This window comes from Macaca nemestrina, chromosome X (assembly GCF_043159975.1).
Source record: "Macaca nemestrina isolate mMacNem1 chromosome X, mMacNem.hap1, whole genome shotgun sequence".
Lineage (NCBI taxonomy): Eukaryota > Metazoa > Chordata > Mammalia > Primates > Cercopithecidae > Macaca > Macaca nemestrina.
The window spans coordinates 107,891,490-107,903,764 of NC_092145.1; the positions used below are offsets into that span (position 1 = coordinate 107,891,490).

Consider the following 12,275-nt stretch of genomic DNA (forward strand, 5'->3'; position numbering starts at 1 on the left):
CTCCTACCAGCCTGATATTCTTTCTGGCACCATCATGTTCTTCCACGGGAGCATAGGGCAATGTCAGTACTTAGAGCCAATGTCTTTCCTTCACTAACAGACACCTGCCCCTCACCTGTGGAGGTTGTCTCCCTTCTCCTTTCAGCTGTCCTTCTCCTGATCTCATCAGTGATTCCACAGCAGACAGCTGTCTATGGTAGCCTGACAACCTAGCCTGGCTCCTTTCTCCTGTGTCCCAGCCTGGAAAGGGCTGTCCTTGCCGAGAAGGACAGTCCTGGGATCTCAGAGCTGTGACTACCAAGGAACCATCCTGAACATCAATGTCCCATAGCAGTGATTGACCTTTGAAATGAAGCTTCACCACACACCCCAGCTGGCCCTGAAACACTTTCTTTTATTTTGTTTTATTTGAGATGGGGTCCCACTCTGTTGCTCAGTCTGGAGTGCAGTAGAGCAATCATGGCTCACTCCCAGGTTCAAGTGATGCTTCCGTCTTAGCCTTCCAAGTGGCTGGGACTACAGACACGCTCTACCACACCTGGCTGTTTTTAAAAATTTTTTGTCGAGACAAGGTCTCCCTGTGTACCCCAGGCTGCGTGAGCCACCATGCATATCCCCGAACCACTTTTTAAAAATATATACTTTAAGTTCTAGGGTACAACAGACACATGAACCACTTTCTTATCACAGAAAGCAAAGCAAGACAGAGGAGGAAGGTGCCTGTAACCCCTCTTGGGGAACATTGTGTCCTCCTTAGTGCCGTGTTATTTCCTTTGTACCAACGGCAAAATTCCCATTCTTTTGATGTAAATAAGAAGTGCGAGGATACTTCTTTTCAATTCTAAACTTGTGGTTTGTAGGCAGAATATCATTGCCTACTGTGGGATATTTTGGAAGTTTCCGAGTACAGCTGTGGTTGTTGCAATGATTGGTAGGATCTACTGGCATTTGGGGACTGAGCGTTACAGGGAGGCAAATATCTTTTTCCAGAGCCTTCAATAAACTGGATTTTCCATACATGTCACTTCCCTGTAAACTGAGGGAGGCTGATATGTTGCTTCATCTGGGAAATTATGAAAGACTTATTGACTACTTTGGAAAATCACAACACTGCAGGCCATTCCATTCTTGGATCCCACTCTGACACAACATTCCAGTGTCTGTTGGCCTTGTAACTCTGCGTGCTTGGGGGAAACAGTGAAGAGAATCCAACATACCTACCAACAGGATCTTTTCTCGGATGATGAGCTTCACTGCACACCCTAGCTGGCCCCAAACCACTTGTTTCTGTTGTTATGATATTGAGTTGTGTGGTGTTGACTGACCGGAATAGACTTATTCTTCATTGCATCACACACACCAAACAAGTTTTCAGCACATACTACTAACATAGGGTTGGCCTTGTCACATCTCAGTTATTTACAGATCAACTTCAGAATCCATGCCATGTCGATACTCTGATACCAGCTACAGTGCTATTTAATTTACGTGTTTAAATCAAATCAGTTTCTGAAGTCAAATGCATTTTAAAAAGGTAGACTGATATTCCTACTTGAAATTCCAAAGCAGTTATCACACACTAGAGCTGTAGTTGTAAAGAAAAATGGAATGAAAATATGTGAAATTTTAAAGGCATTAAGGAAAGATAACTACTAAATTTATCTGCAATGTAATGCCTGCATCTTGTTATTTCATTTATTATTCATAGCAACTATTTTGTGTAAATATTCTAACTTCAGCTTTAGAAATGGGGAAACAGTCCCCTTAGCTATAAGTATCTTGCCCACCATCTCAAGGCCAGTGTGTAAGAGGCAGGATGGAATCCCATGGCTATGTCATGCCATGGCCTGTAAGGAGACAGTGTAGATAGGATCCAAGTAATTTTGCTTCAGCAAGTTGCCCTGGTTGCTTTCCCCTTTCTTCTACCTAGGCCCTAGTTCTTTCATCCAGCTCTATAGCCTAGAGAGTTCTCTCATATCTTGTGGCAAATGGGATATCCTAGCAAAGGATGCAGATAAAGAGATACATAGGGGAAGGAATGAAGGAAGAGACAGGGAGCTTCCATGTCACTTATGGGCATGCTACCCTCCATGTGTTCAGCTAGGCAGAAGCTCTCTGAACCCTGTCTTTTCGGGTTTTGATGGAGGTTTTCATTATATAGGCATGATTGACTAAACTGTTGGCCTTCCATTGGCAATCAACTTAGCTCAGTCCCTCTTCCTGTCCTGAAGGTGGGATATGGGATTGAAAGTCCCAACCCTCTAATCCCCCATCCTAGAGCTACCTAGGAGCTTCCAGCCATCAGTCAACTCACTAGCATACTAAAAAACATCACTGTGTGGAGTTTCTAAAAATTGTAGTTGTATGACAGGAAGCAGGGTCCAGGACCAAATATGTATTTCACAATATCAACAGCTCAATCTGAATGCAAAGTTGTAAAAATGATACTATTTTTTATTTAAACAGAGTCTCAGTCATGCAGGCTGGAGTTGCAGTGGAGTGAACATGACTACCTACATCCTCGAACTCCTAGTCTCAAGGGATCCTCCCGCCTCAGCCTCCAGAGTAGCTGAGACTACACCTGCATACATACGTGCATACATTCATGCATTCATTCATTTATTTTTGTACACAGGGTGTTTCACCATGTTGTCCAGGCTTGTCTCAATCTCCCAAGCATGAGCAATCCTGTTTCAGCATCCCAATGTGCTGGAATTACAGGCATGAGCCACTGCACCCAGCTAAAATTTCCAATAGCGTCTAATGTGTCCGAATAAATGAACAAAAGATGTGCAAGACTTCTTTGGAGAAAACAGGACAACTTTATTGATATTTTTAAAAATCAAATATCTTAGAAAAATTCAGTTTGTATTTTTTCAGCTTGTCTTCATTTAAACCTGTGGTTGTCCTTCACCTGCAATAGAAACATAACAGGAGGGAACATTACTAGCAGAACTGTATTCAGATGAAATTAAAGGTATACAAAGGACACCAAAGTTTCAGTTTTATACAATGGACAAAACCAGAAGCCTAAGAGTCACCCTATGGCTAGCATTCAACTAAACCTCTGTAGAGACTTTGAAGATACACTTCGAAGCATATACACAAGCAATATTTTTTAAACACACCCTGCTTTTAGTGCTAGAAAGAAACAAAAGACAGTCCGAGATCAGAACACATTAAATCAAGTGAACCTATTAAAAGGGGCTTAAAGTAGATAGCAAACATTATATAGAGTTTTACTCAAAATACAACCAGGAAACAAAAAACCTAAGCAACAGAAGGAATTTGTGAAAAATGTAAAATTTAATGTTTTGGCTTGAAACTATGGTCTGGTTGTCCAATAGGCTGCTGTAAATAGTCTGACAATTATCTTTTGAGAAAACAGTAAATTTCACATTATGAAATTTCACAATACGTAAGTGAAATGAATAGAAAGGCCAGTATTGATTGCACTTGTTTTTTGTCTATTGTGCGGAAGTGCAATAATATTGCTTTGGGCTAGTTTACCCCTCTGTGTGTTTTTTTTTAACAGAGAGTAAACATTTGCACCCAGTTTTCACCTGTAGTCCTCATGACAATACGGATAATGACACTTTTTTCACTGGAACGTATTCCCGTTTGTATAATTAATTAAATCATCATACAAGTTTTAAGGTATCATGATCATTATTGATATTAAAATGTGAAAGAGTTATACATCATAACGAGTGTTAAAAAAAAAAAACAAATGGAGAGGGAAAGGAAAACACAGAGTAAGAGAGCTGGAAAAGCTAAATATTCCCTTCTAAAAGGAACTGTTTCTGAAGGTCGACTAGAAAATTTCACAAGCTCATGCACAGTATTTGTGATCTTCAGGTATTCAGGTACTGCAGGCATATATCAAATAATGTAGGCATTCCTAGGATGTCACCCATTTCATCCATACTCTGAAAATATTAGTGTTCAAGAATGTACTCCCTGTCAATTATGCCCTACATTCAGTATCTGTGTCTTGTTCATATTCTGTGTTGTGCTTTTTCCATTTTCTTCAAGATTGTTTAAACTACTGGATGCTCTCTTCCTAGATATTTCCCAAAAGAATAATCTGTTAAATTTATTACTTTTGGATTAGTTTTCCTTTTGTTAATGATTCATACCTTTCATTTACTGCCTGTTCCTTTTCCCTTTTTATTCTGTGACTCTTTTATTATTTTTATGCCTTAGTATTATTTTCTTGTATCATTTAATTTGTTATCTATTTTAATAAGATATGCATTTAACGCTACGACCGTCTTAAGAATATAATTGAGGCTTGTTCAATAAGCTCCTGGAAATGGTCTACAAACTATCTATTAATGTAATTAGTCTAAGGGAGCAGTTCAGCAGTGTGGAGTAAAAACATTTAGATAGTTTCTCCCCTAAAAATGCAGTGCTTCTTTTAAATTCAGAAGTTCTTCTAATTAACTCAGCAATTTGAAAAACATTTGTAAAAGATACTTATGTGGACCACTCAGGACTTAGTATGTTTTAGTCTTTGAACTTTAAGTCGTATCATCTGATGACTTAGGGCAGAAACCTGTAATACATAACCTCTGATATGGTTAGAGGTTACCAAATGTGTCTTCAATCTAATTACACACAGTAGCTCATGAAGACTGACAGGAGGGCAGGCAGCATGCTTAGCACAGGCATCTTCCAACCACCTTAAGCATCACTGACCTACATGCAGGCTCCCTACTTCATGGGCCATAAAAACTTGACTGTCCCTTTCCATTTTATTATTCAGTCATTCAAGGCTTCACTGCAGGAAGACTTCAAAATGCAATCTTTGGGTCCAGCGAGGGAGGTGGTTCACACCTGTAATCCCAGCATTTTGGGAGGCTGAGGCAGGTGGATCACTTGAGGTCAGGAGTTCAAGCCCAGACTGGCCAACATGGTGAAACCCTGTCTCTACTAAAAATACAAAAATTAGCTGGGCGTGTTGGCAGTCACCTGTAATCCCCAATACATGTGAGGCTGAGGCGTGAGAATCGCTTGAACCCTGGAGGTGGAGGTCACAGTGAACCGAGATTGGACCACTGCACTCCATCCTGGGCCGCAGAGCGAAACTCCGTCTGAAAAAAGAAAAAAATGCAATCATAGTTTAAGAGCCTGACAGAATTCAGGATATGACAAAATCCAAGAACACTCATTAAGATCTCCATACCTAAAAATAAACATCAAGCAGAGTGCCCGCACATTTTCTTAGGAGCAATGAAATCTCAACTCAGATGTTATAATCAGACTGAAGCTGATTGTTACGACAAACAAATCATGAAAATCACAATATCTTTGTATTCTCTCCAACAGAACCAGAGCATGCAGAAATCAGCAATGAAATGATTTTAATCTATCTGATGTGCATTCACTACTTTCAATAAAAGCAAAAATGGGTGTAGGATTTATGTGATTTGTCCAGAATCTCACAAATTATGTTAAAGCTGGTACGAGAATCTCCTTCAGGGATCAGCATCTTTCATACAAAGTGGTATTACAAGTGCATTATGTTTTTGTGAAAAGCAGAAATCACAAAATAATCTGAAAATTGTTAGCTGTTGGTTATACTCAGAAGTAACAAAATGCTTTGCTATTTGATGATTCAATATGGCTTTGACCCAATTTGTGTCTGTATCCGATAGTGTTTCAGTTTTGCAGACAGGCTTGTGGGGTCTGAACTACCTTCCAAATAAAGTCTGCATTTGAATTCTGTTTTTAAAAGGGCAGTAATATTCTCTCTTTTTATTATCAAAACTATAATATTGTGGCATACAGAAAGCATGTAATTTTGAATCTTAATGGGTAACATACCTCCTTCTGGCATTTTAAATTGCTCTGATTTTGGCAGAATCTTCCCCAGGACACCAGGACCATCTCTGCATTCATCCCCAGTCTTTGACTGAGACAACTCCTGGAGATCAGCTTCCAGGTCAGGAACTAAAAAATACCAAGGATGTCGACTGGAGCAGCCAAACAAGAATGATAAATAAGGAACTGATCCTATTCTTTTCCTCAGTGTTATGCAATAAAAGCCTATAGGCTACTGTGGTAATAAATGTGAAGCAAAGATGTCCCACGTTTGTTTTCCTGTATTATGATATCTTACCTTAAATGACAATCTGAGGATAAGTCTCAGCACATCTACATTTCCCATACTTTACCATTGTGTATTATAAACACACAGCTACCTAGGAAAACTGAGGACAGCCTCACGGGTAGCATTTTAATCGTAACTTAAATGTAATTTTCTGAAGGATTAGATCAATGTATTGGTGAGCCTATGACAAATCTTATGGTCCTGACACTCATCTCCTGTTGAGGTATCTTGAAAATGTTGGGGTTAAACTTTATTAAAGTAATTCTTAGATCCAAAGGCCCTATATGTGACTTTCCATACATGAATGTCCTTAAGAAAAAAGTACGAAATATAACAGCAAAATCACTGTCTTCCAGTGGGAGTACGGGAACTGAAGCGCAAAGAAATTAATGGGCATTGTTGACAGTCATATTCTGGAAACCCCTTAACAGGGAATTGCTAAAATAATCCATGGCCCAAATTCTGTCTCTGATTAGTTTGAAAATGCTATCTGTTGAGAAAACAATTTCTGTTTCATGATAATCTTATCGTACTTGGAGTTTTCTAATTATAAAAATATTGAAACAACTTTTAAAAGCCCCTTCACAATCCTACTAATATAGTTACCTGTACTCCAACATCCTGAATTATCCACCTTTTACCAAACACACTGTCAAAAATATACACCAAAGGAAACAGTGGCTTTCATTCATTGACCTCTTTTCTAGAATTGCTATCCTGCTTCACTGAACTGCATTTTGTCCGGAGCCAATACTGAAGTACCTTATAGTACAGACTCATTTGAGTGTTAAGCATTTTTAAGCAAAATCATTTCCATTTTCTAAAATAGATGGTAGGAAAAATGCAAACCTTGGAATAAAATATGAATTCCTTCTCCATGAGTCAAGTTTTCTTGGTATTCTTGGTAAGTCTCAATCTCTGAGCCTCAGTTTTCTTATTTACTTATTTATTTATTTATTTATTTATTTATTTATTTATTTATTTATTTATTTTTGAGATAGAGACTCGCTGTGTCATCAAGAATGGAGTGTAGTGACGCAATCTCGGCTCACGCAACCTCTGCCACCTTTGCTCAAGCAATTCTCCTGCCTCAGCCTGCTTAGCACCTGGGATTATGGGTGTGTGCCACCATGCACAGCTATTTTTGTATTTTTAGCAAAGACAGGGTTTCATCATATTGGCCACGGTGGTCTCGAACTACTGACTTCAAGTGATCCACCCGCCTTGGCCTCCCAAAGTGCAGGGATTGCAGGTGTGAGCCACCTTGCCCAGCCTCAATTTTATTTATAAAATGAAGTTAACATCCCTTTGCAAATGGGCTTTATTTGGGGTGTTACAAGGTAGGGTGACTTGCACTCCACATGCTATCAAAGGGTGCTTACAACACTGTGAACACCATGGCTAAGAAAGTCTTACTGCAACATCCTAAGAATATCAAGTTAAGCAGGTGATATAATGTGCATTTTTATACTACCAATTACATGGTTTCATCTGATTTAAGAAGGACTATATTTTCAAGTACACAAAATGAATCTCGAAGAGAAAGAGAACATTCATCATATCCAGGAACTGCAGGAAGCTGCAAGCTACACCCATCACGGTTCCAGCCAACTCTCAGCAAATGTTTGACATCCTTTCCTATTGTTTCTTTCCTCCTGTTACTTGTCATGGCATAAGGCATGATGCACACATAAGCCTCCTCCCTCCATCCTCCTCCCTTCCCATCACCTTGAATCTCAGCTGCACCCTGATCTTCTTCTGTCTTCTGACCAGGTGTACGATCCCGACTTTCAGCTGGTGATTCTTCTTGTTGAGGTTCTGGCATACTGGGCTCCTGCGACAAGGGTGTGTGTGTGTGTGTGTATGCATGCGCAGATAAAAAAAAATTTCTGATCAATGCATGTCAATAATATGAATACACAGATTACTTAGATAACTTCTGATCATATGCATGTTTAAAGACATGCTCCAACACTATCCCAACACTATTCCACGTACTTATTCTTCATTAAGTTACTCTTCCCATAGAGAGGTTACTCTAACATCGTTACCCTCAACGGCTTTGGAAGCCATTTTAATTTATGTTGGATTGAGTGGGTGTAATGTGCTATGAATAAGGATGAGGAGGAAATCACCAGTCAAATCGAGGAACACAAATTCACACACCCAGGCAAAACTATTATGTAGTCCTCTTGGGTTACTCTTTCCTTCATGAGATGCCATGATCATTTTTTATCAACATGGGAGACCTTTATCCGCGTATCTATACTCATTCCACAACACTACCACAAAAAGAAATTTCTGCTAGTAGAAAACATCAAATGTTAAGTCACTCACAAGCATAGGCCCAATCAGCTGAGCAAGTCGTAAACATCGTCTTGGTCTATAACGTCTTCCTTGCCAACTCATATTTCAGTCTGCAAACAGAATAGTGTGCACTTTGGGAAGCTGAGGCGAATGGATCACCTGAGGTTAGGAGTTCGAGGCCAGCCTGGCCAAAATGGTCAAACCCTGTCTCTACTAAAAACACAAAAACTTAGCCAGGTGTGGTGGAAGGCGCCTGTAATCACAGCCAGTCTGGAGGCTGAGGCAAGAGAATCGCTTGAACCCTGGGGCGAATGTTGCAGCCAGCTGAGAACATGCCATTGCACTCCAGCCTGGGCAACAAGAGCAAAACTCCGTCTCAAAAAAACCAAACCAAAACAAAACAAAACAAAAAACAGGATACTGTGATGGAAGAATGCACATAAGTGGATACTACATTTGAGCACTTCCAAATGTTAACTTGAAACTTTTAAAAATTTAGTAAAACATTGAAAAGTAAGTCAGAAAGCATGTGTAAGTGTGTATGCTTTCAGAATTGAATACTTGCACAGTCACATATGTTTGTCAAGCTAGCTGAGCAATGCCTTGGGGCTTATGGCAGGAGGCACACGGTTATTCCAATGTGGTTTGGTTTCATAATTGGACTCTCCATTGTGAGACATTTAGGAAAATACAGCTTGAGAATTAAAATTAAATTACCCAGTGCTTTTGTCACACACCCATTTGTTAGGCCTATTTCCTCCCCATAATCGAGTTGTGTTGGAATGCAGAGCCCTGCCCGCCCATTCGAACTTCCAAGATGGAATTGAGAAGCTGCCACATAACACTGGGCGGTCCTCACCGGGTGGGCACCTCTGCGGTTCGTTATACAAACCTTGGGGTCACACAGTCACCAGCCCGGAGTGTTCCCACTTTCCAGGCCCCTTCCTTACTGCCCATGACATTCCAGGCCTGATCCAACTTGGGGAGTCTTGGGGAGTCAAATTCTGTTGCAAGTTCCAAGCGTTTCTGGGACTGGAATACCGCCAACAACAACACCCCAGCATTGCCCCAGCTTCCCCTAATCCCTCTCCCACTCTGAGGCCCTCCTTCTTCCTTCTGACCCCGACAAGACAAGAAGACCCATAGTTGCGGGACCGCATTGGAAGGACGACAACATCAAGGCCCTTCTCACTCAGTCACCAATCACACAGCCCGACCCTCCAGAAGCCAGCTGGTTCCTCCCCACTCTCACACACACTTCAACTCCCAGTTGGATCAGCCTGTGGACCTACCCGCCGCCTCTCCATAAGGAAGAAAGAATCCAGACCTCAGGGACACTAGCTGCAGGCTCACAGCTCCACGGAGTTCACCACGTGGGCAAAGGGGCCAATGGGAAGACGCCCAGTGAACATGCGCACTAACCGGACACCACAGGAGCATGCGCAGTGAGGTCCCCTCTTGCCTTAAGAGTTGCACTGCCCTTCCTTGTGCCCCCATGCCCTGTCCTCTGCTCCTTCCAAGGTCCCCACTAAGGACTTTGGAATCCATCCTCTCTGTGTGGTTTTTTTATGCCTCTGAGACTGAAATACCCCAAACAATGTCACTCTTCAATTCATTCCATGTTCATCTGACCCTCCTCCCCTCTATGGCCTTACTTCCTCCCCTGCCCAGGACCCCACAACAGCAAGGCCATGGTGATGTCACTGCCTTTTAGCAGAAGGATGACGACCTCTATGAGGCCGTGGACCTAGTGGTCCAACCCATGGGAAGCCCTTCCACTTTCCCTCACACTCACTGGCACTTCAATTTCTGGGAGGACTGATTTGCTGTGTCATAGTTCCCAAGAAAGTAGTCATGACGTTTCCTTCCACAGCTCTGCAGGGACAGAAGGCAGACAGCAAGGCACACGGGCAGCAGGAACTTGCTTAGCAAGGGGCATGCCCACTGAGTCGGCTACCTGCAGGGCAGATCATGGTTTTCCTGCTGTTCTCATACCCTCATCCACAAGGTGTTTGTAGTAGTGGAAAGAAAGAGACTTAAGGGAGCTTTAGTTTTTCTTTGCCCAAAGAATCTCATGCGTTGAGAAACGTTTGGAACACACTGTCCCTTGTCACCCTTAATGGACACTTAAAGGAGGATGTGTCTCAGAAAAACCTGTTGTAAAAGAAATAAACTATTTCTCTTTATTTATTTATAAAAGCTTTTTTTTTTTTTTTTTTTTTTTCATACAGGGTGTCACTTTCTCACCCAGGATGGATGGAAGTGGGATGACCATACCTCACCAAAGCGTGGATCTCCTGGACTCAAATAGTCCCCATGCTGCAGCCTCTCAGGTGGGTGGTACTACAGGTGCGAACACCACACCTGGACAATTAATTTACTTTTTAGAGTGTAGTCTCCCAGTCTGTTTCCATGCTGTTCTCCAATTCCTGGGCTCAAGCGATCCTGCCACCTTGACAAATTTTTATACATGCTTTCGTTAATCACGTTATTCCTCTGGTTCTCAGTTTTCTGCCATGCTTCTAGTGAATGTAATGGAATATACTCTTCTGCAGACTAAATATATTCACACATGCTTAATTTTTGTGGGGGTGTGTTTTTGCACATTTAAATCTCTGGGCTAGTGACTGATTTGCCTGAATATACCTGTAGGTCATTCAGATCATGTATTTTGATTCAGAAATATACATACATATTGATGACAGGATCTAGGCGCCATGATGCAAAGCAGTGGTGACTAACTGGATCATATACTGTACTCTCCAAATATCAGCTAAATAGCCTGTTCATAAGACAGGGCTGACATTATTTGCATAATGCTGTAAGGGAGAGCACTACCTCGACAGAGGCACTAGTATGTCAGACGTTGAAGGGATTTCAGTATATTTATTCTGATTTTGAAATCTGGTGTAAAGTGGGTTTTTTAAAGTGGGGGATTGTTTGATTAAAGGTAGGTAGGAATCAAAATGATTCAGGATTGGTGGAGCCAAGAAGACAAAGATTTTTAGGCAATGATTCAATGAGTTTTGTTATTGAAAAATGTCGTTTGACACTTTTGACTGAAGAATTGATGGATCTTTTAGGCAGCTGTTGAAATGAACAGTAAAGTTCTTTGCAACTTTTATTTTCCTAGGCAAGAGATCGCTGCATTAGTAAAGTTATGTTGATGAAGCCAGTGGAGTATAAAATCTCCTTAAGGTAGACAGTAAGCTGTGGACATGATTCCTATTCTCATTACCTTTGTATTCTTTAGCGGTTTAATGTGGGAAATAGTGTATGGAAAGAGAGGATAGAAAGGGGGCCCTGATCAGAATGCAGCCTTTTATAAACAAATTACAATATACTGCTGAAATGATGCCTATATTGTTCCTCTAGCTGGGCTTCTTTCAGGGAAATACCTTGAGTTGGAAAAGAAAGGTAGCTCAATCTCTCTCTGTCTCTCAAAAGCAACTTGAGTAGGAATTGTGGTGTTTCAAAAAGATTTTTAAAAAGTGAGAGCAGTTGTAATCATGATCTCTTATTAAATTTACCTTTTATCTTTTTATTTTTTCTTGGCAAGCACACTATCATTATTAAATTTTACTTTCTTTTGTTTCTTATTAACTCCAGTTTTTAATATAGTGCACTCAGAAGTGCTCAAAGAATGGGAGATGGGAGATAGTGATTTCTTACCAACTTTCTTTAAATACTTAGAGGAGTTCAATGTAATTCAATATTAGTAGTTGATGTTTGATCATACTGAGCTATAATCCTGGTAAATTGCCAATCATACTAATTGTTGTTATGCCTCAGCTTTTATGTCACTATAAGGCTTAGATAAATGACACAATGACCTAGAGATAGAAAGAAAGAT

The 12,275-nt window shown here is 40.7% G+C and overlaps 1 protein-coding gene across 1 annotated transcript; it reads right to left on the reverse strand.

Moving 5' to 3' along the window:
• Nucleotides 1-2,802: 2,802 nt before the first annotated feature.
• On the reverse strand, nucleotides 2,803-9,812 carry LOC105466823 (X antigen family member 5). Its single transcript, XM_011715907.2, has 5 exons — nucleotides 9,715-9,812; nucleotides 8,453-8,532; nucleotides 7,844-7,949; nucleotides 5,830-5,955; nucleotides 2,803-2,914 (listed from the first exon to the last, which is right to left on the reverse strand). Exons 2-5 carry the CDS (start codon nucleotides 8,522-8,524, stop codon nucleotides 2,892-2,894), a joined length of 327 nt encoding a protein of 108 aa, XP_011714209.2. The 5' UTR covers nucleotides 8,525-8,532; nucleotides 9,715-9,812; the 3' UTR covers nucleotides 2,803-2,891.
• Between the last annotated feature and the right edge of the window lie 2,463 nt (nucleotides 9,813-12,275).